The sequence below is a fragment of the Pteropus medius genome, unplaced genomic scaffold, assembly GCF_902729225.1.
Source record: "Pteropus medius unplaced genomic scaffold, Ma_sr-lr_union100, whole genome shotgun sequence".
In the NCBI taxonomy this organism is placed as follows: domain Eukaryota; kingdom Metazoa; phylum Chordata; class Mammalia; order Chiroptera; family Pteropodidae; genus Pteropus; species Pteropus medius.
Window position 1 is genome coordinate 25,603,319 of NW_024342467.1, and position 25,026 is coordinate 25,628,344.

At 59.9% G+C, this 25,026-nt stretch overlaps 1 protein-coding gene across 1 annotated transcript in view; it reads left to right on the plus strand.

Annotated features, from left to right (window-relative positions):
• DDC (dopa decarboxylase) overlaps window positions 1–25,026 on the plus strand; it is a 48,352-nt gene that overhangs the window by 19,305 nt on the left and 4,021 nt on the right. Inside the window, exons 5-13 of the mRNA XM_039862851.1 lie at window positions 945–1,079; window positions 2,968–3,111; window positions 6,498–6,564; window positions 10,704–10,798; window positions 13,337–13,404; window positions 18,432–18,508; window positions 21,300–21,319; window positions 22,637–22,735; window positions 24,654–25,021. Coding sequence (XP_039718785.1) covers window positions 945–1,079; window positions 2,968–3,111; window positions 6,498–6,564; window positions 10,704–10,798; window positions 13,337–13,404; window positions 18,432–18,508; window positions 21,300–21,319; window positions 22,637–22,735; window positions 24,654–25,021 — 1,073 coding nt within the window. The remainder of the gene's footprint in view (window positions 1–944; window positions 1,080–2,967; window positions 3,112–6,497; window positions 6,565–10,703; window positions 10,799–13,336; window positions 13,405–18,431; window positions 18,509–21,299; window positions 21,320–22,636; window positions 22,736–24,653; window positions 25,022–25,026) is intronic.

Sequence of the window (25,026 nt, forward strand, 5' to 3'; positions counted from 1 at the left end):
CGGCCAGGCGTCTTTGCCCACATCTCGCACTGGGTGGTCTAACACACCTAGAGTCACTGCTAGTGAGAACGTGACTCAAGGACACCGCCAAACCCGTTTTAGAGGCTGAACAAGGAGGATTATGTACGCGTCCATGCGTCCGTGCACCGAGCGGCAGAACCGCATGTAAATGCATTCGCCTTTACGTCTGGCCTGTCTTCCCAAAGGATACGGGTTGGCTTAAAAGAAGTAAAAGCGTTGACTCGGTAAATAAAAATCAGTCGTCAGGATCGGCGAGGGGAGGGGAGCATGTCCACCTGAAAAGTCAGCCTCTCAAACCCGATAAGCTTCTTTCTCAGAGTCAACAAGAATGAACCTCTTAAAGTCTTTTCTGCCCAGTGTTAACCCCATGCAGCTCACGGGGTTCTTCCAGGGTGTCCTTGATTCTCAGTGAGTGTGAGCGGGAACGGGGCAGGTCGCTCAGGATGCAGGGACACCCCCAGCCTGCAAGGGACACACGTGAGCTCCCCGAACTCTGCCCGTTGCTAGCCCTGCATTGGGGCGAGTTAGCGGACCTCTCTGAGCATCGGTGTCCCACCCAAAGATGGCACACTTTGAAAACGGGATCCTCTTGCGAACTAAATGGGATGACAAAGCGGGCGCCGCATCCGCGTCACCTGTCACCCATGCCCGACCGCAGCAGTGTCATCCGCCCCATCCCCGTGGCCCGAGATTCCTGCCCGGGACATGCTGGGGCTCTAGACAATGCAGTGCGGAATTAATAATTAAAGCTCACGGGCCAGTCACAGGTGTCCAGAGTCTTTCTTTGCGAACGAGAGTGAACTTTGCAATTTCAGATTCATCTTTTCAGAAAAATATAGAGCTGATCATCTGTCTCCCCACAGGGTAGACGCAGATTCCTTCGCTGTGCGCTGAAGCCTGTTTCCATCTTTCCTTTGATTCAGGGCAGTGCCAGTGAAAGCACCCTGATCTCTCTGCTGGCCGCCCGGACCAAAGCGGTGCGCCGCCTGCAGGCCGCCTCCCCGGAGATGACGGAAGCCGCCATCCACGACAAGCTGGTGGCCTACTGCTCGGATCAAGTGAGTGTGTTGGCTGGAAGCCTTGCCGAGTCGCCGAGATCTGAGTGGTCGGTGTCAATCAAAGCAAAGCAAGATGGTGAAGCGTCGTGTAAGATCCAAGAGCCGTCCCTCAGGTGTCACTGAGACGGACACCTGTCCAGAAGGGGTGCGGGTTGCAGGTGGGAGCTTAGTCAGTCAAGTTGAAAATAAACGTGCGGTGACGCCACCGTGCCCAGCCCGGTAGCCGCCTCCCCTGGCTCCCGCTGAGGTCACCTGTGCTCACAGCTCCGCTCTGCTATTGTAAGTTTTGTGATCTCAGGCGAAGCACGTACATTCTCCGAGCTGGTTTTCACCCTCACGCGGGCCGAGGGCACCTGTCCCCTGCTGCTGCTCGGCCAGCGAGCGGCTGGACTGAGGTAAAGATACGGTTTCAAGGACTCTGCAAACAGGAACATCTAGTGTGAGGCCACCGACCCCCTGTTTGAAAGTTAAGGCGGGAGAGGACAGAACCGAGCAGCAGACAGCAGCCCCGTGAGGACCGCGCCACACGCGGGGCACAAAGCGCGTGGACGGCACCATCCTGAGCGTTCCCGTCCCCGAGCGACAGCTGGTTAGCGTTGCCGACATGTTAACCTTCATGCGTTTTTAAGCCAGGCATTGTAACTGTGACGACTTTGTCTCAGCACAGGTCCACCACTCCAGGACCCAGGGGCTGGCCTTCTGTACACCTGTACCGCCAGTCCGGGGGGTGGGGTAACAAGGCGGCTCTGTCACCAGAGAGGGGCAGCTGGGAGCCACAACCAGCTCATACCCACCACAGCTGGGGGTGGACACCCAGGCCACACAAGGGGTCCTGGGCGGACACTGAAGGCTGCTTCTCCAGGAGGCAGGTGCATGTGTACAGAACCATCTCTCATAGACAGTCTAGAATGCCACCGGCTTTCGTGACAGTCCCCATCGTCACCGCCTCCCAGGCCCCCGACCGCGGTCACACCTGCCCTCTGGGGCGTCTCACCCTGTGTCCTCTCTGTACTTTAGGCCCACGTGGCCCCAGAGAGCCGAGGGTCGGGGTGTGGGTGGGGGGTCTGCAACCTGACTGTCTCACTCCTCGTCCGAAGCTAGAGGCACAGGGTTCCCGAAGCGGGTGCCGGCCGGGGCTGGGCCTGGCTTCGCAGGGGACTTAGGAGCCTGGCTTGAAAAGAGTGGGCAAGTAACTTAAGCGCCCTCCTGGATCCACATCGCAGCCTGCCATTCTCGCAACCGGGCTTCGAGCAGGGGTTCGTTATTTCCTCTTTGTGCACATGAGGCCCTGGAGGCTCATTCTGGAACCTCCAAGGCCACGGGGAAAGGGCGGGAGCCCCCCCAGGCCCCCGGAGGCCGACCCCTGGGAGCCCGGGCGCGGGACTGGGCAGAGCAGGACACAGTGATGGCGGGCGGCGGTGACCCCAGTGTGTTGGCTCTCCTGGGAGCCCCTGAGAGGGGACAGCTCTGCCCCCCAGCGATGGTGCCGTGTCCTCAGCTCCTTTGCTCCCAACACTGTTTACTGAGCCTCTACTTACTGAGATGGCGGAAGGACCCGGACCGGAACCCGGGTGTCCAGACTCCACTTCCGGGGTACGTTTGGGAGGATCTCGCCGCTTACCCTAGAATTCAGACCAATGAACGACAAGTGTCACCAGTATCGACCCAGCACTTTGCCCTCCTAAGCGTCTGATTCATTAGACAGAAAGGCAAGATTCCGCGTGCCCTGAAAGGCTCCAGGAGCCAAGGTATGCGGCAGGCAGGGCAGGAAAGCAGGCGCCGTGGCCTGTCACCGCGGGGTGGCAGCAGCCGGGAGGGGCGCGAGCTTTCTGCTGGGCCGGGCTCACGGCGACCGTGCGGGGTGACCCTACCTGTGCTTTCCTTCCAGGCCCACTCTTCAGTGGAAAGAGCCAGCTTGATTGGTGGAGTGAGATTAAAAGCCGTCCCTTCAGATGACAAGTTTGCCATGACTGCTTCTGCCCTGCAGGAGGCCCTGGGGAAGGACAGGGCCGCTGGCCTGATTCCTTTCTTTGTAAGTTCAACAGATGTGCTGCCTAGGTGCCCCTGGGGGCCTCTGAGCCTGGCCCGGGCCTGGGGTAGGGTCCGGGGGCCCGGCCGCTTCCCAGGCTGCTCGGTGGCTGTCAGCCTGCTTCTCCCTGACGAAGGCTGGAGGGAGAGTCTGTTTATTCTCCCTTCGGCTGCGCTCATCTCAGAACTAAGCGGAGAAGCCAAGCCTGCAGGATTCTGCTCAGGTGAGACGTCTCGTTTCTGCTTCCTCTTAAAGTGGTGCCATGTGATCTGACTGTGGCGGTTTTTTGTGCCCTGGCAGATGCTCTGTCATGAGGAGCGTATAAGGCACATGGCAGCATGTGGCGCCAGGTGTGGTGGCAGATAAGCAGGGTGTCACCTGGCTGCACATCGGAACCACGGGAGCTTGGAGAAGTTCTGATGCCCAGGCCCGGTCCCAATTCCATTGTATGAATCAGCCTCTGGGGACAGTTCCCTGCAGCTCGAGGTCCGCACGTGTGCCCAGGACTGGGAAACGCTGCTCACATGGGCACTTGTCATTCCCCGGGGTTCCCAGCTGTCAGAGCCATCCAGCTTTGACAGACAGCAAAGGTGCAGAGACATCGAAGATCGCAGGACATTCGAGGAAACGCAACCGATCTGTCTTAAATGGGCAGCCAAGGGACCTAGGAGCTGGGGACGGAGGCCGGCTGGCTGGCCCAGGGGGCAGCTGGAGCCCTAACTCACATCTGGGGGTTGTCAGCCTGCACGTGCACTGTAACTCCAGGCTTAATTCTGAGGTGCGTGCAGCCTTCATTATGTGCTCAGAGGGGTTGCAGGCCCCTCACAGTTTGAGCCCTCCACTGAAAGCAAGGGGTGCTTGTGGCAGGTTTGAACCTGGAAGGCTGTCTCTGCCCTCCACAGACTCCTGGGGCTGTGACAGCCTCCCCGCTTCCTCCCGACGGTGTGCCGTCCCCTTGAGAAAGTCAGGCGACAGGGCCTGCGGGGATGTAGCTAATCAGAGCAGGCGGGTCCCAGGTAGGAGGCAAAGGAGAAGGCTCTGGAAGGGAGTGGGGTCTGGCAGCAGGAGCAGCACAGGCTCTCAGAGGTGGGGCGCCTGCCTGCACGCCCCCACCCTCCCCCTGAACAAATGTGATTATGCCTTTGCAGTGTGGCTGAAATCAGGTTAGTGTCACCGAGCTGAGCCAGGGTAATCGGACTCGAGCCGAGCAGCTGCTTGGTGTCAAAGCGGCTTCTGAGAATTCAGGACGAGCTGACTCGCAGCCATCCAGAACGTGCTGGGCGTGCGGGGCCAGCCCAGCCCTTCTCAGGGGGAGCCCCGCCGCCCCCGCCCTACCAGCTTCCCTCGTTGGCTGCACGTTCAGAAGGGACTCTGGCAAGGCCCAGAGTGCTGGGCTCTTTAACTGGCAGGACACAAGAGTTGACCACGCCTGGTCACCCCCTCGGCATGCTCCTGCCTCTCTGTGTGTCCTTGACTCACCTCTGGAGTCTCACTGGGGTCCGTGTAAAGTAGGGATCACAACCTAGTCTAACTCATGAGGTCGTCGTGATGACTGAACGTGATATCTGCAAAGCCCAGGCCTCAGAGGAGGCGCTCAGGAAATGCCACCTCCTCTTAGTTCCAAGTGAGGCCACGCCCAGGACGAGGCAAGATTTGTTGTTTTAATAAAATGCTCCATGCCCAAAGAAAAAACATCAATAACTACATAAAAATCTAAGAATAAAGGTTTATATTAACCAAAATCTCATCCTAGGACAAAAAATATTGCTATTTGACCAACACCATTCCAAGCACGCATGGACAGAAAACAGTTTTAAGGAGGGGATATTTAATATTCATATAATTTAAAAACGTTATTAATTTTGTTCGATTAGAATTTAACCGAGGAAAACAAGATGAAAGGGGGGCACTGCTGGGTGACAGACCGTCGTTTCTAAGAGGCTCTTAAAACAGAAAACGAATGATAAGCAATATCAAGACGGCTGAATCATCCTGTGGTTTTTTTTTTTAACTACATAATTTTTACTATTCTTTTAACTACAGAGACAAAGCATTTAAAAAGTCCCACCTACAGAGCCGGGTGCCATAGACAGAGCGTTTTAGTACTCAGTTACTGTCAGGAAGAAAATGCAAATGCCAGAGAGAAACTGCCCCGCTGACTTGAATTCCCACTTGGTGACCGTCCTGTCCAAAGGGAGCAGAGGGGAGAGGCTGAGCCTGGCCCCGGGGGGAAGGGGGCGCCCACAGAGGTGTGGGGAGGGGCGTGGTGGGGCCCTGTGGACCAGGCAGCGACCACTCCGGTGCGTTTGTGTTTAAGTAGAAAACCCAAGCCCCGCGACCTCGCTGGGTGACAGACCGGGCCTCCGACTCTGGTCCTTTTGTCCCAAGTGCTTGGCTTAAATGGCCGTGTATTCATCGTGCCTTTTATGTTCTGTATTTCCGATGCTTTGACATCCGGGGCTTCGCTGACCCCGCAGGCCTGTGCACAGCACCCCCCCCCCGCCCCCGATGGGGCTATCACACGCCTGGTCACCATCCCCCCGCCCTGATCACCCGGGGCCAGGGAGCAGGCAGCGAGGACAGCCCGACAGCCCGCAGCAAACGGAAATCATTCCCGCCAGCCACTCCCCTAGGCCGCCCGCCTCGCCCGCTCCCCCCACAGACAGCAGGTAGGGCCGCGTCCCCAGCGCATGACGACGCACTCACGCTCGCTCAGAAGGCATCTTTAAGGGCTGTTGCCCACGTCACACTTGCTGGCGAACTCCTGGGGAGCATCTCCCTGTGAGGTCCATGTCCCTCTTGAGGAACAGCAGGTTCAGAAGGGAAAGTGACACTCCCAGCCAGACTCCCGGGAAGGGCTGAGCCGACCCCAAGGCTGTTCTAGAAGATTCCACCATGTCCTAAGAGCGCCAGCCCTGTTGGGTGCACACCGCTGCCGGCGTGCTTGCTGTGCACACGTGCATACACACTCACATATGTACACACACAGTCACACACAGACACACTCGCACACACAGACAAACCCACAGATACGCACAGAAACACACATCCCCAAACTAAGAGAAAGCCCAGACTTCCTACCTCACGGAAGGAACGGCCTGAATGGACGCGCTGTCGGCCAGCAGAGCGTGGGGACGCTGGTGGCAAGGTGGGCTTTGTCTCTGGCCCTCGGCCCCACAGGGGTCATGCATGGCCCCCTCCAACCAGGCAGAGGTCCTGCCAGTGAGTCCGTGTCTCCTGACAGTGCCTGCTGCTTCCAGAGGCACGTTCCACCCCGCAGACGCCCCGAGCACCTCATCCGCGGCCCTGGGCAGTGGTTGTGCATGCGGAGGTTTTGACCGTGACCCAAACATGGGGGCTTATAAGAACGTCTGCTCTTTACTCTCCAGGTGGTAGTGACACTGGGGACCACATCCTGCTGCTCCTTTGATAGACTTTCGGAAGTAGGTCCCCTGTGTAAGTATCGCTTGCATTTTCTACTGGGAAAAGTTCTCGGTACTCGGTGCTCGGGGAATCTCGTACACCTTTCTCGGGTCTTTCCTCTGTCATAATAGTAACTTAATATTATAATACATGTAATAGTATCATACATAATCTTAAACAAAATGTTACATATTAGTACGATATTATAATAGTAACATAATAACACTTAACATTGTGGTGGTTTGCCAGGCTCTCTTCATATTTGTAATAACGCAAATCTCATGAGCGTGAACTCCACAAACTCAGAGTTTGGGCAAATTGGACATGAACAGTGCTTAGCGATGCCAATACACTATTAAAGACAAACAAATGAACAACGGTTCCAAGCAGTATAAAGTGACACGTGTGTGCATGGCTAAGTCGTTCTGTCACAGAGAACACACTCTTCAATCCCTAGTATCCACACTTCACCCAAGGGTCCTCTGCACAGATGACATGGGTGTCACCCGCACTTGAAGTCAGTCTCCCAGCATATCTGTTTTCAGCCTTCTTGAAATCACTGAATGTTGTTAAGCAAATTAGCTAAGGTGATTAAGCAAATCGATAGCAAAAAACTGGATTTCTCCAAAGAAGAAGCTGAGTTTCCTGTGCTTTACTGGGCCACTTCCTGCGCACACACGCATGCTCACACACAAACACACACACACATGCACACGCACAAGGCACTGAGGTTTTCTCCCAGAGACTGGAATTTGTGTTTCTCAGAGGAGAACTGTGGGTAAGAGGTGGGTTTTCAAGGCAGGGGTTTCCTAGGCCTTCCCTCTTTTGGGGGCACCGCTCACGAACGACTATTGCTCTGTCCTCGGGCGTGACACTCCCGTGGAGCTGCTGCCCTGGGCAGGTGGAGCTAAGCCCCCAAAGTTGGGTGTTTCCTGGAGCCGGCCAGGCCCTCAGGCTACATGCTGTGGCTCGGCAGGTCACCTGCAAACCCTCGTGGGCCGAGCAGCTAGGCGACCCCTTTGACTCAGGTGTCAGGCTGAGGACTGTATATCCGGATGGTGGCAGCTCACATGACTCCGTGGCTATCAGTTCAGAGGGCCGAGGTCTTCTGCAGGGCAGAGCCCGCACGGCCCTGAGGGCCCCTGAGCCCCAGGGTGGGCTCCTCGCTGGAGCAGGGAGATGACAGCCTGTGGGAGGAGCCTGCCAGAGGCCAGGTGTCCTCCGCTCCGGTCAGGCTGCGGGCAGAGCTCGGTTTGCGATGTGTCTGGTGCTGACCGCGGAGGCCACCCTGGGACTGGCTGGGCTGCCATGGTGGACAGCCACCCTCTGGCCACCCCTGGAGTGGGCGGGAGGGTGGCCCAGACAGCCAGCCATGTGTGTTGCTGACAGCACATCACTCGCCGTCGGGAGAGGCGCCCCTTCACCGCCTTCCCCTCGGAGGACGGTTTCCTCCGACCTGCGGCTTTAGGAAAGGCGTTCGCTTAGCTCCTCCTGAAGCCATGGCCAGAGGCGGTTCCGGTTTGTCTGCCTGGCCCGAGGGGCTGGTTCCCTGGCGGGCTCTGCTGAGACGGGGCAGTTGGAAGTGCACACCGGGGCTGCGAAGTGGGAGACTGAGGACAGGCCTCCCAGGGCACGTGGAAGGGGCGCCGGGCGGCTGGACGGGGCGGTGCGGCCCGGCCTCCCAGGGCAGTGCTGGCAGCAGGAGGGGGAGTGGCATGGAGGCAGCCCCTGCCCCCTCGGGTGTGACCCTGCCAAGGCGGCCTTGCCTGGGTGCCGGGGGCCTTGGTCCTGGACACGTAACTCCCATCCCCTGGCCTCGGGGTCTCGGTGACCCGCAATATTTGCGGGGGAGGGCAGGCTGTGCGGCCGGCCGGTCTCGCGACAGGGAGGCAGGGCCCGGGCGGCGGTCTGCGCCCCCGGCGGAAAGGACGAAAGCCCGTTCAGAGGCTCCTTCTGCAGGAGCTTTAGGCCGAGGTGTGGCCAGGGGGCACCCAGCCCTCAAAGACCACCCTGCTCTGACACCCATTCCAAGTTCAGGCTTTCCAAGACCCCCCTCGGGTTCGATAACGCGAAGGAGTCGCAGGACCCCTGGGAGCTAGCCGCTCACGGCTACAGTTTGTTCAGGGGACACGGTGTAGCATGCGGGCGGGGTGTCCAGACTCAGAGCCCTGGCCGTCCTCTCCGGGGTCACGGCCGCTGACTGCTGCTGCGTGACGATGTGCACCTCTGAGCCGGGGACACTAGCCCGAGGTGTCCGTGTCCGGAGTGCGCTGGGGCTCAGTCACGCACTGCCCGTGTGCCGGCCGGTCTCCAGGCCCTCCCGAAGGTCCGGCCACTTCCTGTGGTCTCTACTCCTCCCAGAAGGCAGAATTGATGTGGCCTGGCCCAGGCCCCCGTCCCAAACCATGTCATTGCATGGCTTGGGGGCCAAAGCCGGCCGGAGCAGCCTCGCGGCAGGTGCTCCAGGGCCTGGCGTCAGCTTGGGGAGCCGGGGGCAAAGGCCCGCCTCGGGCGAGTTGGTTCTTCGTGGCACACCTCCCTCTGACACCCCTCTTTCCTCCTGAGGCCCCTCGTCGTTCCCAACTCACCACCCCACGGGGCTCCAGTATGCTCTGGGCGACAGCCTGGGGCTCGGCCTCCAGCCCGCCCCCTCCCCGCGACTCGGGGCCAGATCTTCCCTCTGTCTGTCCTGGACGTCGGCCAGCGTGGATGGTCCTGGTGTCGCTGTCTTGCCACACGACCCTCTTGCGAGGGTGGCGCTGAGGAGGAGGGCATAGGCTGGGTACACGAGAGCCCTTTCTTGAGCAGCCTCCGCAGCCCGGGGGGCCGCCCTGCTCCGAGACACGGTCTCCTGCCAGCGCGTCTGGGCCGCTGCTTCCCTGGGGACCCCCGTTTGTCCCAGGCTTGCACCCCTCCCAGCTCCCCGCCCATCCATGTGGGCTCTGCAGTGTCTGGGGTGACGAGTCCAAGCGAGGTGAGGAGCCCAACAGCTTCGCCCATAGACGGTCTCCAGGCCCCTCCCACCACAGGTCTCCATGGCAATGTCGTGTCCTCGGGACACTTTGGTCTCGATCTCAGGGCTTTGACCCCTCAACCCTGGAGACGGAACCGAATCAAGGCCTTGAAGTGCCCTGTGTGTTATCAGCAGAGCTCAGGACAGCTCGGCACCCAGCGCCGCGTGACGGCTAGCCAGCCCCACATGTGGAAAAGCGAGCCCCAGACCCATCGGGTGGCACGAGCACCTGGCAGGTGCCGAGCGACCCCTGCCAGTGGTGCCCTGACCCGGCGTCCTCACCTGTGGGGGATGACGCGCAGCCTCGAGACCTCCCACCTCCATGTTCCATGCCCGAGCTGTGCAGCCCCGGCTGGGGCGGGTGGGGGGGAGAGGGGGCAGTGCAGTCACGATGGTCACAGTTATCTCTCACCAGCTCTGCAGTGGGTGTTGTGACAGGCACACTGTGTCATCTCCTTTGTCCCCAAGTCACGGTGCTTTTTCATCTGACATTGCTTGGAAGAGGGAGATAAGGCCACCAGACTGCCAGGCAGTTGGACCCCGACCATCCGAGCTGAGGGTGTGCATTAAACTGTCTCCCCTTCAGAGAAAGACGTGGCCCTTCCCACAAGGCTATTCATGGCAGGGGCCAATGACGGCCTCCGGTGGTGTTCAGGGAATGGCGGAGCCTCAAGTGGGAGGGCCCGGGACAGACAGACCCTGCGGCTTGTCTATGCCCTTCCACGAGTGAGGTTTGTGGGGACGGACTGGAGAACTGTGAGGGGGGGGAGGGGCTCCAGGCGGGGGAGGGCGGAGAAAGTGGTGTAACTGGAACAAACCATGAACACGCCCGGTGGGCCAGGGCACGCGGCCTCCGGGCTACGCTGGGTGTGAGCGAGGGGCGTGATTGCTCCCATTCCCCTCACTTCCCACGCGTGTCCTGAGCAGCCGGCCTATGCCAGGCACCGACTGGGGCCAGCGGCACATGGCGCCCGCCTACGGCTCCTTTGCCTTCCAGGTGCAGAGCCCGTTGGGGATCCAGAGGCCGGGCCGACGGAGGCCATCAGTAGACCGTATGCAGGAAATGCAGGAAGGTCTCGGGGATGGGACCAGGCCTCCTGGCAGACCCCAGGCGAGGCGGCGTCCATTCGAAAACTCACAAGCCTTTTCTGGTCTTTAGGTAACAAGGAGGACTTGTGGCTGCACATCGACGCCGCCTACGCGGGCAGCGCCTTCATCTGCCCCGAGTTCCGGCACCTTCTGAACGGAGTGGAGGTGGGTGTCCTGTAATACGGTTGTTCCTTAAAAGTGCTACGCGATCAGTGACCTCTCCTTATGAGGATGTGGCATTCGATGCTTCAGCAAATTATTCTCAAGCCAGTTCCAGGGATGATGGGGAATCCCGCTGCCCTGCGACAGGGGTGAGGCCTCCCCGGGTCACGTGGCTGTCTTCTCGCAGTGTGCTGGCGTCTGCAGATCCTGGGCAGAGCCGTCGTGAGAGGATAGGTTTTAGCTTGTAAAGCGGTGGGAAATATGTAGGAACCAAACAAAATCTTAATGCACGTCACACCGAAGAGTAATTTAAAAGAGTGACCTGTGCTTCCACGCGGCCTGGCTCCACACGGCCACCATGGTGTGACCTCGCGACCGCCCATGATACTCACTACAACTGGTGTTGAGTGAGCAGCCACCGAGGCACTCGAACGTCCCATGCCACTTTCAGAGTTTGTCAAGTCGAGGCCTGTGATGCCAACTAAAACGCCCGATTCTTCCGGGGAGTGGCACGTGGGACCGTCGACCACCGTGGCTGCCTTGCAGGGCCACAAATGAAGGCAGACAGTCGGCTCAGTGACGTGACCTCGGCCGCGTGTTCTGATGCTTCATCGTAGATTCCAGCAGGATTTTGCTGTTCACAGCAGCTCATGGGGCAGGAAGCTCCTATGTCAGGGACTCAGGTATAAATGCAGGAAAGTGTCCGTAGTGGTGACTCAGGCAGCATGTCAGGGAAGGAAGTGTGTCGGAGGAGCCACAGCACCAGCTCTGTGCTCAGAGGCCGGGCGTTTTGTGAGACTTCACCATGACCTTGTTGAGCTGTGTGGGGCGAGTCAGGCACTAACTGGCCCGTTCGGATGCCAGCTTCACTCTAGGACTAGCTGTGTCCCCTCGGGTGGGTTAGGGGCCCCCTCGACACCTCACGAGACCAGTTTAGTGGACAGCTATTGTAAAGCTCAGAGGAGATAATACAATTTAAAGTGCTTGCGAACGGCGTCTGGCACACGGTGAGCGCTGCGTGTGCTTTAGACGCTGTTAGAATTTTCCACCATGGCCTGGAGAGACGGCCCCTCAAAACCCACCTGCGCTCTTGGGCTGTGCTGCCCATCGATTCTCTAATCACGGGTTTGGGTCTCACAATGCCGTGATGCCAGGAAAGCGCGGTCAGAGATGCAGGACACAAATGTCCGCCTCTTTGAAGAGAGGAAGTGCCCTCGTGATAATGAGTAAGGAGTATTCCGGTTCACGTCTCCGTCCGTCACTCGTTTATTCCCTCATTCATTCGATGACGACTTATTGGTCACCGAATGCGTGCCGGGGCCTGAATCAATCCTCCGGATGTAAACAGAGCCCCAAAGCTTCCTGTGAATATCGGGGCGGGGGGTCCGTGAGAGGCTCTGGTAACGGGCTGCTGACACCCACCCTCTGAAGTTCACTGCTGGTCGCTGGTTTCGTGGGCGTTTGCTGCTAGGAGATCAAAGCTAACTCCCTACGCCGCAGCAAAACCTTTTTTATCACCGGGGCCGGCCTTCCCTGCAGCTCGGAAGGGGCCGAGGCGTTGGGATCTGCGCCTGTCCCGGGCGGGGTCCTTCCCAACTCCAAGGGTCTCGTTTAGGATTTCAGACCTCGACCCTCTGCCTCTCCCCCGGGAGCCCGGCTTCCACCTTGTGCAGGGTGTGTCCCGGTCGGACCCCGCGGCGGGCAGGCTCTGCGGCCCGGCCCTATCAGCAGCAGACAGGATTTCATGCCCCACAATGGGCGTTTCTATCTCCCTCCATTACTGCGCCTCCTTCCTGCCTGGACGCTCAGCTGCTCAGATAAGGGGCTGCAATATCCTGCCCCAGCCCTGCCGGAGATAAGGGCCCCCGCCTGTCAGCGGGGGTGGGGGGGGCGGAGTATCACAGGCCAGTAAGGAAAGACGTTTAAACAGATCAGCGCCCCCAGGAGCCGGCTCCTAAAACTCCCAGAAACAAAGCGTTTCTTTCACCTTTTGTTCCCTTTTATCAACAAATGAAACTCCTTGTAATTTCCTGTCTCTTTCTCAAAATTACTTTTATTGAAGCCTGGCAGGAAATGAATCTGCACCCCAGACTGGGTTGACTGCAGGGTCGCTATCGGCGGACCAAAGGTCCCCACGGACGCCCAGATGGCTCCGTGCACTCTCGGTGCCACCTCGGAGCTTGTCCTGGGGCCTCGTTAGGACGCCCAGCCAGACTCGGGCCCTGCATGACCCCTGCCTTTATTTCTGCTCCAGCGTGGATTCAGCCCTGTGGCCGTGTCCCTGGGCCTCCAGGTGCACCCAGGTCCTGTTAGTCAGTCAGAGGAGGGAACAGGGCACACCTTTGGAAAAATGTGAGAACTCAGCACTTGCGACAGCTCCATGAAAACGCAGAGTGCCCTGCTTGGCCGCCCGGGAGTGGAAATCAGGTGTCCGCCGTGCTGCCTGGCCCTTCACATGCACTGTGATTATCAGGGGCGGGGGCTCGCCTTACGGCAACGTCAGTAACTAATCGTCACCTTGTTTCTGTTGTTCCTTGGCAGTTTGCAGACTCCTTTAATTTTAATCCCCACAAGTGGCTCTTGGTGAATTTCGACTGCTCTGCCATGTGGTAAGTTCCCTGTTCGTCACTGCCGGGCAGCTCCCCAGTACCCGCTGGTGTCGGCAGGTGCAGGTGGGGCTGCTGGGCCTGGGGGAGGGGTGAACGGCGCTACACCTGAGGCCGGCCTTCCGTTTCCAAGCCTGGGGAGGGAAGCCTACCAGGCCCTCGCTGGGAGAGAGGACGTGTGATTGCAGCACATCAGCAAAGGGAAAGAGAAGGCAAACCTGGAAGATCTGTAATTAGATTTATCATGCAAGGAAACGTCAATGTGCAGTTTTAATTTGGCCGCTCCTGCCTTTTTCATTCGCGGATGTTGAAGGACCCCAAGCCTCGTTCTCTAAGTTGATTAGGGTGAGTGCTCTTTGCCTATGGGCACCAGTCCTATTGGATTAGAGAGCAGACATATGAGCTCATGTTAACTTAATCACCTCTTTAAAGAGCTCCAAATGCAGTTGTATCCTGAGGTACTAGGGGTTAGGACTTCAGCATATGAATTCGGAGACACATCCAGCCCATGACAGTGTTCAAGAAATGACTATGTAAAGCCGTTAGGCTAATTTTTAGGACTTTAAACCAGGTCAGCTTATTTTAAACCCTGTCATCTTAACGATGCCATTACTTCCTGATATGCTTGATTCTTATTAAACTTACATGTACCTTTAGCTCACTGCACCCAAACAGCCCTCCCTGCCTTACCTACTGCAAGGAGGCACTCGGGTTTGCACAGGCCCCCGCCTAGCCTCTCCCTGGGAGGAACCCCACTGGGGTCACGCTGGTGGGACAATGCCTGCCTTGCGGTCAGCCCGGTCCAGACAGGACAACAAGAGGAGGAAGGGTCACTGTTTTATTGGGAGGGGTCTGCTCTCGAGCACGTGGAGCTGGAACCAGAAGGCCACGGTCCGTGGGCTCCAGGGGTGTCAGCCACAGGCCAGCATTTCCGGTGGATGAGATGCCCAAGTAAACCGAGACACTGAGCAAGATCGAGTGCAGGCCAAAGCAGACTGAGGTCCCGGGACGAGGACGAGAGGGCCTGCGTGGAGGGGCTGGGAAGAGAGGGGAGGTTCGGGAGCTGGGGCCAGCGGGGAACGTGGGGGGAGCTGTCTTCACTCACCGCCTGACGGTGAGAGGCGGAGGCAGGGAGAGCCTGCTTAGCGAAGTGGCGTTGGACAGGGGGCCACGGCGGGGTGGAACTCAGCAGTGCGGGTGCCTGTGGGGGAGGGACGGCCAGTGCAAAGGCCCTGAGCCAGACCGGGACACAGGGCGGACTCCGGGCTCAGAGCACGCCGCCAAAGACCATTGTGTGTGGTCCGTGCGGACTTACACTTGTGTTAGATGAGCCAGCCGCACAAACGTGCGGCTTATTGGCGTCCCGTTAGTCACCAAGGGCCCTCACAGCTCCATTTCTGCAGGCCATGGTGCCAGGGCCGGCAGTACAGTCCTGGGGCCAGCCTGGCCCAGCGCACACGTGGCCGCCAGGCCCCTGGAGCACACGTTTCAAAGATCACAGTTGCTCACCAAATTCTTCTGGTTTCAAGAAATGCTAAGCCCAGTTAAATGCCAGCACTGGACCCTATGAAAATGTAAACTACAAACCTGAGTTCTTGGCTGTCGGGAGAGAAGGCCATGTGTCCCCGCTGGGATGGGCAAGCGTAATAGCAAAAGCGGTGACGTTTTTAGAAGTAGCACTGAGAAAAAAGCGTCAGATAGGAGTATGTGTGTCACTAGATGCAGACAGAGAACCCACGCACGCAAGGCCATACACGCTCTCATATATGAAAGCGGGCGCGCAGGACGCGTGGCGTCGCTACGATGGACGCAGAAAAAAACGGGGAAACAAGGGCTGTTTTTGGGGTGAATGAGGCAAAAATCAGGCCCGATTTTACTTGCACTTGTGTTCGAGCTGTCACTGATTCCGCTTTCTCTCTGGATCCTGCAAAGAGTCCTGGACCTTAGTCCAGGCACAACCGCAAGGCCACAGATGTGTAGGTGGGCTGCGGCGTCCCTCTCCTGCGTGCAGGCCGCTGCCCCGGGCCCGTCTCAGCCGTGGGCCCGCTGAGCACTGCAGTCCAGGCGGGGCAGCCTGCGAGTCTGCGGGGGGCGTGGGACAGGCGGTGTGGGGTGCAAACAAAGGCTGAGCGTCCGTTCAGAAGCTTTCCCGCACTGGCCTGCACGTCCATAGGGTCAGAAACATGTAATTTGCTGTTGTAAGCGGTCACTGCAGCACTACGAGGTTTCCCAACAACACAATACAGACAACAAGGACGCTTGTAAGACCCAATTGCAGAGAAGCACACTCCTAAGAGTCAAAAACAAGCAAACGAACAGTTTTAAGTTATGAATTTTTTATAGATGTGCTTAAGACAAGGCAGATATAGATGGCTATTTCTTTTATTGCCCTCATGGACTTTTTTCGTCGTCCTTAAAATAAGTGTCTTTGGTTTGATGAAATTTTACCAATGGTTAGTCTGTAATTTGAAGTAAACACATCGGTCATATTTCTTCAATGTTGAAATGGACAAGATAATTGAAGTTTCTAAAGCTTGCAAGCATGACAAGCACAGTAAATACGTTTCATAATGATTTCATTTTTCTGTTTATAAGCTTGTTATTGTCCATTTTTGAAAGTCTTTCATGCATACACAGGAACCGTCCCACTCAGATCTTAGTATCAACTTCATTTCAGATGCTCTCCAAAGAAAGCCTCAGAATCCACACACACCGAGGGCAGGTTTCGCCTGCCGTAAAAAGAGGCTCGATTTTCTTCCAAAGAAGAGTACGATTTGCTATGAATGGTTTTATAGCATTTGTACACTTCTGTTAATGGACTTTTTTTTTTCATTCAATTACTCCGGCAGATTTTTTTATCACTCTAGTTATGGTGAGATTGATTCTAGAACCTGCCTTAGGACCATCTGTGCCCAGTTTTCTACGTCATGTTTGGTTTCTTGGCGCTCCGTCCCGGCGCATCCCTGACAGCCGGTGCTGGCACACGCACGGAGGCAAACGACCTCACAGGCACAGACCGAGATTTCCTCTTAACAGATGCAAAGGCGCTGGACTTCATTAGCAATCAGAAGTGCGAAGTCGCAAGGTGGCCCTGTCACTGGCTGTGGTGAACGCAGTCTGTCCGCACCTAGTGTCGGCTGAACGTGGGCCTTGGGGACGCGTTGGGTGCTTTCTCCAGCCAGGTCGTCAACCCGAGCCCCTCCCACCGCGCTCCACGCCAAACGCCGGTGCCACAGGCCGTCCTTGTCCACGCACCAGGCTTCGTCCCACAGGAAGGGGACTCGATAGGAGTGTGGGCGCGTCGAGAGCTCCCCAGGTGAAGGGCGACCGCCGGGCAGCAGACGCGGGTGGACGAGGACGGCGTGGACGAGCGGGCCGGAAGCTCACAGGTGTATTTTTGAGAGAAAGAGAAAACTGCAGAAAATTACATAAAAGAAAACGGCACCGTTTATGCTTAACCATCCTATGTTTACGTTAGGTTTAGAATCGTGTAAAACACCATAGAGGACTCGGGGGTTTGTACAGAAAGTCGGGTGGAACTCTGGGCGTGACAAACCTCCACTGGGCGGGGAGCAGAGGGGCGCACGCGATTGAACTGTGCTTCTGGCAAGGGGGATCTGACTATCTATAACCTTCCACATGGTTTCATCACTGCGTGACACTGTATCGACTGAAAAAGCAGCCGAAGTTCACGCAGGCGTCAGTGGGAAGGGCAGTTCCTCCGAGAGCGGTTCACCTCTCTGCCTTTCTCCCCAGTCCCCCCTCGTCAGGGCGAGGACACAGAGCTTCCCCAAGTGCAGAGAGACCCAAAGGGGTTCCTCCAGGGCTCTTCATGCGGGAGCCACGTTGCTATGAAAGCCCCGCGCACGGCCAGCCCCACCGGACATGCGGGGACCACCACTCAGGAAACACAGCTACCACCCCATGCTTGCCCACTGTCCCCCCTCAGGGACGCTCACGTCACAATTGCTAAGCCCGAGCTGCTAGCAGACGGATGTCGCTTCTCTCCTTGGCTGAGACACTCTGTTTGCCGCTGGACCGTGCTGAGGTGGTGTCCACGCCGCCACGTGAGGCGGAGAGGCCGTGAGCGCGGAGGCGGGCCTCTCTAGCGTGGCGGGCATCGGGAAGAGCCACCTGCCGGGCATCTCCTGATGCCGGCGCTGCAGGCCCCACCGGTGCCCACACGCAGCCCCACAGTGGCGCAGACCCGCGGGGTGAGGGCTCGGCCCCCGGGACGGCACCCACCTCGGACAGCGTCACAGATGGGGCCCTCGCTTCTGTCCCACGTGGCTGCAGAGTCGGGGATCCCGCAAACCCCTGCTCTTTCAGGCCTGATAATTTGCTAGAACACCTCAGGGGACTCGGCGTGAACGTGCTTCACTCACTTTTACCGGTTTATTAGAGAGCGGGCAGCCGACCAGCCAAATGGAAGAGGGGCGGGGTGGGCGGGGCTCAGAGCTGCTGTCCCAGCACATTGAGGTGCCCCACAACCCAAAGCTCTCCGAGCCCGCCGCTGAGGGGGTCGGACGGAGGCACCGTGATGTGCGTGTGGTTCATTACTCACCGGCCATTGGTGATTAACTCGATCTCCAGCCCCGTCCCCACCCGGAGGCGGGGGGTGGGCTCACCCGTCCCCCCTTCTGGTCACGACGGTTCTCCTGGCAGCCAGCCCCCAGCCCGAAGCCGGGGAGCCCCGGCCACCTCTCACCTTGGCATACAAAAAACACTCTCATCTCTGCACGGACCCCGAGGGTTTTAGGGGCTGCGAGCCAGGACCAGGGACAAAGACCCGACTCCGCTTCCTCCTTATCCTGCACCCTCGCCCAGGTGCTCAGGGCTCCCGAGACCCCTGCTGTGCCACAGCGAAGCCAGGGCGGCGGGTGCACGGCCGGACGAGGGGACAGATGAGGGGTCCTTAGGTTCTGGCGCTGGGTGCTGAGCCGAGACAGGTGGAGGGGACGGGCGGCCGGACGTGCCACTCCTTCCGGGGATCCCCCTCCATGAGCCCACCGTGTGTTCTCCCACACCAGGGTGAAGAGTAGGGCAGACCTGACGGGCGCCTTTAAGCTGGACCCGGTCTACCTGAAGCACAGACATCAGGACTCAGGTGCGTGTGGCCCCATGTGTACAGTGCGTCCGCTTTCGTTGTCATCAGAGCTGTCTTTGCGGTGCCAGGAGCCCGACGGGAAGGTTCCTGTCCCAGAGGTTTCCCCACGGGGTGCTGGCCACAGAGCCCAGGGAGGGCTGCTTCCCAGGGAAGTGGGGTACGGGGCCAAGGCCTGGGGCACCCTTGGTGGTCCCCTCCCCAGACCTGCTTGGAGCCGGAGTCAGAGCCGGGGGCCGAGAGGGCCAGGGCGGGCACAGTGCTGGCGCCTCCCACACAGAACCGTTGGAGGGCGACTGCCCCACTGTCTCTGTGACACGTGTGTCCGTTCACGCCAGCGCCGGCAGGGGGGCGGGGGCGGGGCGTGGAGAGCAAGTCGCCGAGGCCGGCGGGGCGGGCACGCGGACGCCGCTCTGTCCGTTTGCTCCGTTTGCGGTGCAGACCCGCTCGCTGTCCGTGCCTGGCACTGGGTGCGACAGCGAACGAGGCCAGCGCCACCTGCAGGGTCTGGCGGGGCGTGAGGGGCATTGAAAAAGCACTGGCCGCTGCCGTGGCCCTGTGGCCTGGCCCTGCCCCACAGCCAGCCGTCCGCTCTGTGGGACGTCCCTTCTCTCTGGCTGGCACCGGGTGGGCGGGGACTGCTGGCCCGCGGCTCCGGGCTAGAACCGGGGAGCGGAGTCAGCGGGCGACCAGGGCCGCGAGGCGCCCCCGCGTCACTGCCGCACTTTTCCGGACGTCGTCTCCTCGGACACCGAACCGCGCCCAAGTGGGGGGTCCCTTTCTGATGACGGACGGGAAAGGTTTCACCCCGCCGGCGGCAGGGGAAAGCGGCCTCGCCTGCAACGGAGACTTTCCGGGCGGATCCCGTCTGTATGAGAGCGGCGTTTCGGGGAGCAGGGCGGCGGGCGGCCAGGGGGGACGGTCCGCTGCGCACGGAGCACCGAGCGGCATTGTTTGCGCTTGTCGCCATCTGCACCTGAGAAGCTGCTCACCCCGCCACGTGTACCTGGTGTCGCTGTGAAGACCTCCTGGGCACGTGACACCTGCGAAGCAGTCCACGGCATCAGCAGAACCGTCGTCACAGAAGGCTGCTGGCCCAGAGGGCCTTGGCGCGCCCTATGCCAGCGGCCAGCACTTGTCCGAGGTTGTCCCTCACTCGTCCAGGTCCTCAGCCAGTCCTTACGGAAGCGGGTCACCGAGAAGCGGACTCCGCCCGTCACTTACAGTGTGGTTCGGCTGGAGAAGTCACCGCATCTGAGTCCTCTTCCTTAAAGCTTTAGTAAAGTTTTCTACAGTGAAAGAAACGTCCCATGCGGCAGCCACCAAGCCACGTGTGGCCTCGAGCACTTGTGACGTGGCCAGCATGACTGAAGGAATCAGTCTTTAGTTTTATTTAATTGTAATTAAATGTAGCCTCGTGTGGCCGGGGGCTGTTGGGGGTGCCGTGGGGTACACAGAAAGGAGGGCCCTCGCGTGTCTGCCCTCCCAGCCGTCCCCTGGGCTTTCGACAGACCCTTTCCAAGAGCTGCTCGCGTGCCGGGGCGCTCTGGGCGCCGCTGTGGTCTGCTGGCACCCACACGTCCCTGTCAGTGACCTCTGATGGCTGCCGTGGACGTTTGTCCAGCAACGCCGTCCATGGGCGTGAGGAACAGGGCACTGGCTGGGGGCTGACACGAGCTGGGCGACCCTGGGCTTCGTCTCAGGGTCCCTCATGAAACAGGGAGGTTGGTCCTTGCGAAATGACTCTGCCTGGTCCCCACGTCTCTGTTTTATGATCCAAGTTGAGGAAACGCCGGGTCTCTCCCAGCCAGAGGGCACTCGGGCGGTCAGGCTAACCGGTGGTCCTAGATCTCCCTGTAAACGCGGGATAGGCCCATCTGCACGGGGGCTCAAGACAGTCTGTAAGGGTGACGCTGGACCACCTTAGGTGGGCATCTCGTCCCAGCTGATCTCGAGGAGGCCTGCGATGGCCAGGCCACAGCCACTCTGACCTGGGAAGTGGGGAGCCACGGGGAGCCTGCTCTGGACCATCTTAGGGGGTCAGGAGCCCCAACACAACACCGTGCCCACCGTCAGACCTCCCCCCGCTTCCCCGCCTGGGTCACTGTGTGGAAAGGCGTGTTTACGAGTCTTCGCCCAGTGCCCCTCCCCAGCCCATCTGGGGACTGACCGCTTCAGTGCCCAGTGTCCCTCCCCAGGCCACCCGGGGACGGACCGCTTCAGGCACACGAAGAGGCTGAGCTGCAAGCAAGACATCTCACAACCGCTGTGAAGCCACTGCATCCGGGGTGACGAAAATGACTCAGGGACACTCAGCAGGTGTCGGCCCCAGGCCGGACTCTGGACTGAGGTCCGTGGCTACGGAGACGGACACCGGCCAAGTTTCAAGTCTTATATTCTAATCACTCTCGTGTCACAAACTCGCCTTCCCATGGGCGGATGGATGACGAGGGCTTCATCGAGCCGAATGCCAGCTTCCTGCTGCAGGGAGCTCAGATTCCCGTGCTCACATCACCGCAGGAAGGGAAGCAGGTGGCAATCCGTTCATAATTCAGCGTTTCCAGTCTGTGTTCAGGCACCTGCTCCCCAGGGCTCCCCTTAAACGTGTTACTTTGGGAGGTGCCACGAAGCACACCGGCACCTGCCCTCAGCGGTCTCACGTCTGGGCCAGGAGACAGGGCGCTGACCTCGAAGTCACGTCTGGGCCAGGAGACGGTACGCTGACCTTGAAGCCGAGAGGGACTAGGCCTGTGCCTGGCCCCCGCGTGTGACCATTTCTTCTTTCTCTTTACAGGGCTCATCACTGACTACAGGGTGAGTGGTTTGTCCTGCGCAGCACCAGGCCTGTGGGCACCCAAATGCGTTCGGCACTGGGCGCTATCATGGCGGTGACCCCCACAGACGGCCCTTCTTTCGTCACGATCGGGGGCCCGCCAAAGGGTGCCAACTGCCTGGGTCCTGACTGGTGAGCCGGGCTGCGCGGCGGCCAGCTCTGCTGAGCCCGCCAGCCACAGGACTCGGGTTAGCAGGACACTCTGCCGAGGAGACAGGGCCACTGCCCCCAGGGTCCCCTGGGCCGGGCATGGTCCGTAGACGGTGTGGCCCTCCCTCCTGCACAGCTGCTGGAATCCTGGAGTGGGCGTCCAGGCGGAGAGGCAGTGAGGGGCCAGCGCCTAACGAGGGCTCAGCGGGCGGCCTCCCCTCCAGCCAGGAGCCCCTGCGAGGCCCATGCCCCCCTCCCAGGCCCCAGGCCGCTGAGGGAGACAGAGGTAGATGGTCACACTGGCCGTGACCACCCTCTTGCCTGCCGCTGCGAGCTGCCATCGAGACAGAGCCGAAACGTCTTGCTGCCCTCTGAGGGCCTCTCTGGCCTGAGGGCCGATGTCCTCTGCTACACCGGCTTCTCCTTAGGCCATCTCTTGTTCCTCATGATGACGAAGCCGCAGGCACTGAGTGCCGGTAGCTCATGCGTTGTATGCCGGGTGTGGACAGCTTGTGTTTGGGCCACGTGCTGTTTCTGAAGCACCCACCTCCGGGCGGCTGTGACACATCAAGGCAGCTGGCTTCTACCTGCCGAATGGTTTCTGATGGCCCGTGTGAGGGCGGGGCGGCTTTTCTTCCTGCTCATTTAAGCACGCAGGTCAACGATGTCCCCTAGAACGTGACAGAATGGCTGCCCTGAGCCAGGCGGGGTGCTGGGCCTGGGCTGGGGATAAAAAGGCCAGTAAGAGTCCTCATCACCTCGGAACCCACAGCCCGGCGGGCTGAGGCTGGGCGCGGAGGGAAAGTCTGCTCTGAGCGGAAGCTACCTCTGGCCTGTCCTCTCACGACGGCACTGAGCTCAGTACTGGTCTGGCCACCTGTGTGCACCCAACAAACAGCCGCCGAGTGGGCTCTGTGGGCAGGGAGCCCCCAGGTCAATGCCGTGTCCCATCCTTGAGTGACAGAGGTGGCCTCCTGCTGTGGGACCCACTCACCCCACCTCCGCTTCGCTACCCCAGGTGGGACAGAGAGGCGGCCTGCTGGGCCGGAGCTGCCTCCGGGGGGAGCAGGACGGGGGGCGGGGGGCGTGTGGTCCAGGGAAGCCGGCGCTGGCGTCCCGCTGACTGGGCATCTCTGTTTTTTTTCCAGCATTGGCAGCTACCGCTGGGCCGCAGATTCCGCTCCTTGAAACTGTGGTTCGTGTTCAGGATGTACGGGGTCACGGGGCTGCAGGCCTACATCCGCAAGGTGACTGCCTTCATCACATCCGGGTGTCTCCCGGAGCTCTTAGGGGACTTTAGAAATAAACTAAGATGGCATCATAAGCAAATACGTGACAAGGGGTAGCGTGCGCCATTGCGATTAGGGCATTTATAAGATAGTCCATACGTGAGTATGGGTCCTCTAAGACATTTCCATCAGGACCACGGGTTATCGGCTCCAGGGGACTGCCAGAGTGCAAAGGCCACGTAGCAGGCACGTTAGCCACGTCGGCGAGGTCTAGCTAGCAGTGGCCAAAGCAAGGACAAGCTTTTCTTCTATAAGCTTTCCGGAAAGGGTGCTCTTAGCGTGGGGTGGGGGGCTGTCGTCCAGCCTGGGGGTCCTCACATGTGTCCCCCCGGCAGCACGGCCTGACGGCTCCCTTGGAGTGGCTGTGACGAGTGCCTGAGCGCAGAGCCACCGTCTGCCCTGAGCACCACCCCCTTTTTTTTCTAACCATCAAGGAAACTGAGGCCTGAACGTGTGCTGGGATTTGCCCAAGGCCACCCACCTGGCTGGCTGCAGAAGGCCTGCTGATGCCAGCGGGGTCCCTCCCGCCCCGCACAGAGCCCTCGGCCTTCATGGAGACAGGGCAGACCCGCAGTCTCCAAGTCTAGCGAGACAGACACGGCCAGCCCTTCATTGAGTCCTGTGGCTGGGCCGAATGTCTCCAGTCCCCTCCTCTGTGACAGGCCGTGTGGCCGGTGTCCATCTGCAGGCACTGGCTCAGTGCCTACCAAACATCACACACTGGCCCCCACCTGCCTTGCAAGGCTTTTGGGGGGACCTGTGGGAGTGGGGACTCACCAGGAGAGTCTCGGTGGAGAAGGTGGCTGGGAAGGCAGTGTGAGGGTGACTTTGCAGGGGAAGAGATGCCCGTCCCATCTGAGCCCATGTTCTCAAGTATAGTGAGGATTTAGCTTCTTTGGGGAGAGAAGGTGAAAAATGAGTGGTTTCTCTCTCCATAACGGTTCCAGCTTTAAGTTCAGGGGCAACTGGGTGTGGTTGGGCTGTGACATGTTAAAAAGGCTCTGAGAAGGGACCCATCCTGCCTGGCAGCCCAATAGACACCCCTGTCCCTGGGCAGCTGTGCAGCGGCCCCTGCTGGTGGAGGGGTCCCTGTCAGCCCCAAGTCTCTGGCGCCCTCTGGTGGCGCCAGGGTTACCGTGTGCGGGGACCGCCCATTTAATGGCGCCCCGGCCCAGCCGCCTGAGCCCAGCACTTGCCCGGCACTTGCCCGGCACTTGCGCTGGGACGCTCCCTGGGCGCCGGCCCGTGACAGCGCCGGTGACAGCGCCGGTGACAGCCCCTGCTGGATGCCGGCTCAGAGCAAGCCACACGGGCAGCCAGACCACGGAGGGCTCGTCGGCAGGTCTCGTGCCCCCCGAATCCGCTTTTGAGCGCCATAAACATGTAGAAGTCGGAGAAGGTGACGCTAGTCGATGAGAGGAAGGCAGTCCCCAACGTGGCGGGGGACACTGGCGATGACAAGCAGCGCTGCGACCGCAGCTCCGAAGGCGGCTGCGTTGGGACACGCGCCGGTTTCCCTGCCTGCCCCCGGGGAGGGGGGGACACTGTGACCCGGCACCGCGGTGAGGCGTCCGCACCGGCCAGCACGGGGGACCCGCTGCGCGGCCCTTCGCCGCCACCGCTTTTCTAGAATGTTCAGAGCCCTCGTCCCGGCGTCTTCGCTCACGTTGCGAAGGATGGTTCAGGTGGGAAAACAGTCCCCGCAGCAGAAGGAAGCGATGGCTGGTGTTTTCCTGAGGTCGCCGCCCTTTTCCCACGGTGGCGCGGATTTTCCGCAGCCCGTGCGAGACGCTGCTGGGTGGGCGACGCGCAGCGCGCGGGCGGGCGGGAGTCGCAGGTGCGCGGCGCGGGCTCAAACAGGTGTCGCTCCCCGCAGCACGTGGGGCTGGCCCGTGAGTTGGAGTCTGCGGTGCGGCGGGACCCGCGCTTCGAGATCTGCGCGGAGGTGGTCCTCGGGCTGGTCTGCTTCCGGCTGAAGGTTTGTCCGAGACCCGCGCAGTCCCCGCCGCTCTCTCTGACGCGTCACCTCCGAGGTCAAACCCGCGCCTCGGCCCCCGAGAGGGAGGAATTCGTCCTGCGACCAGCCCTTGCTGCGATGTCCCCGCCTGGCCCTGTCCCCGCCGCTGCCCGCTCGGCCCCGCCCCGCGCGCGCTGCGTCCTCGGTGGCCGCGGACACCCAGACCGCCCTCCCGTTCCTCTGCGCGGCCCTCGTCCATCGCGGCGGGCGAGCGGTCAGGGGGCTGCGTTTG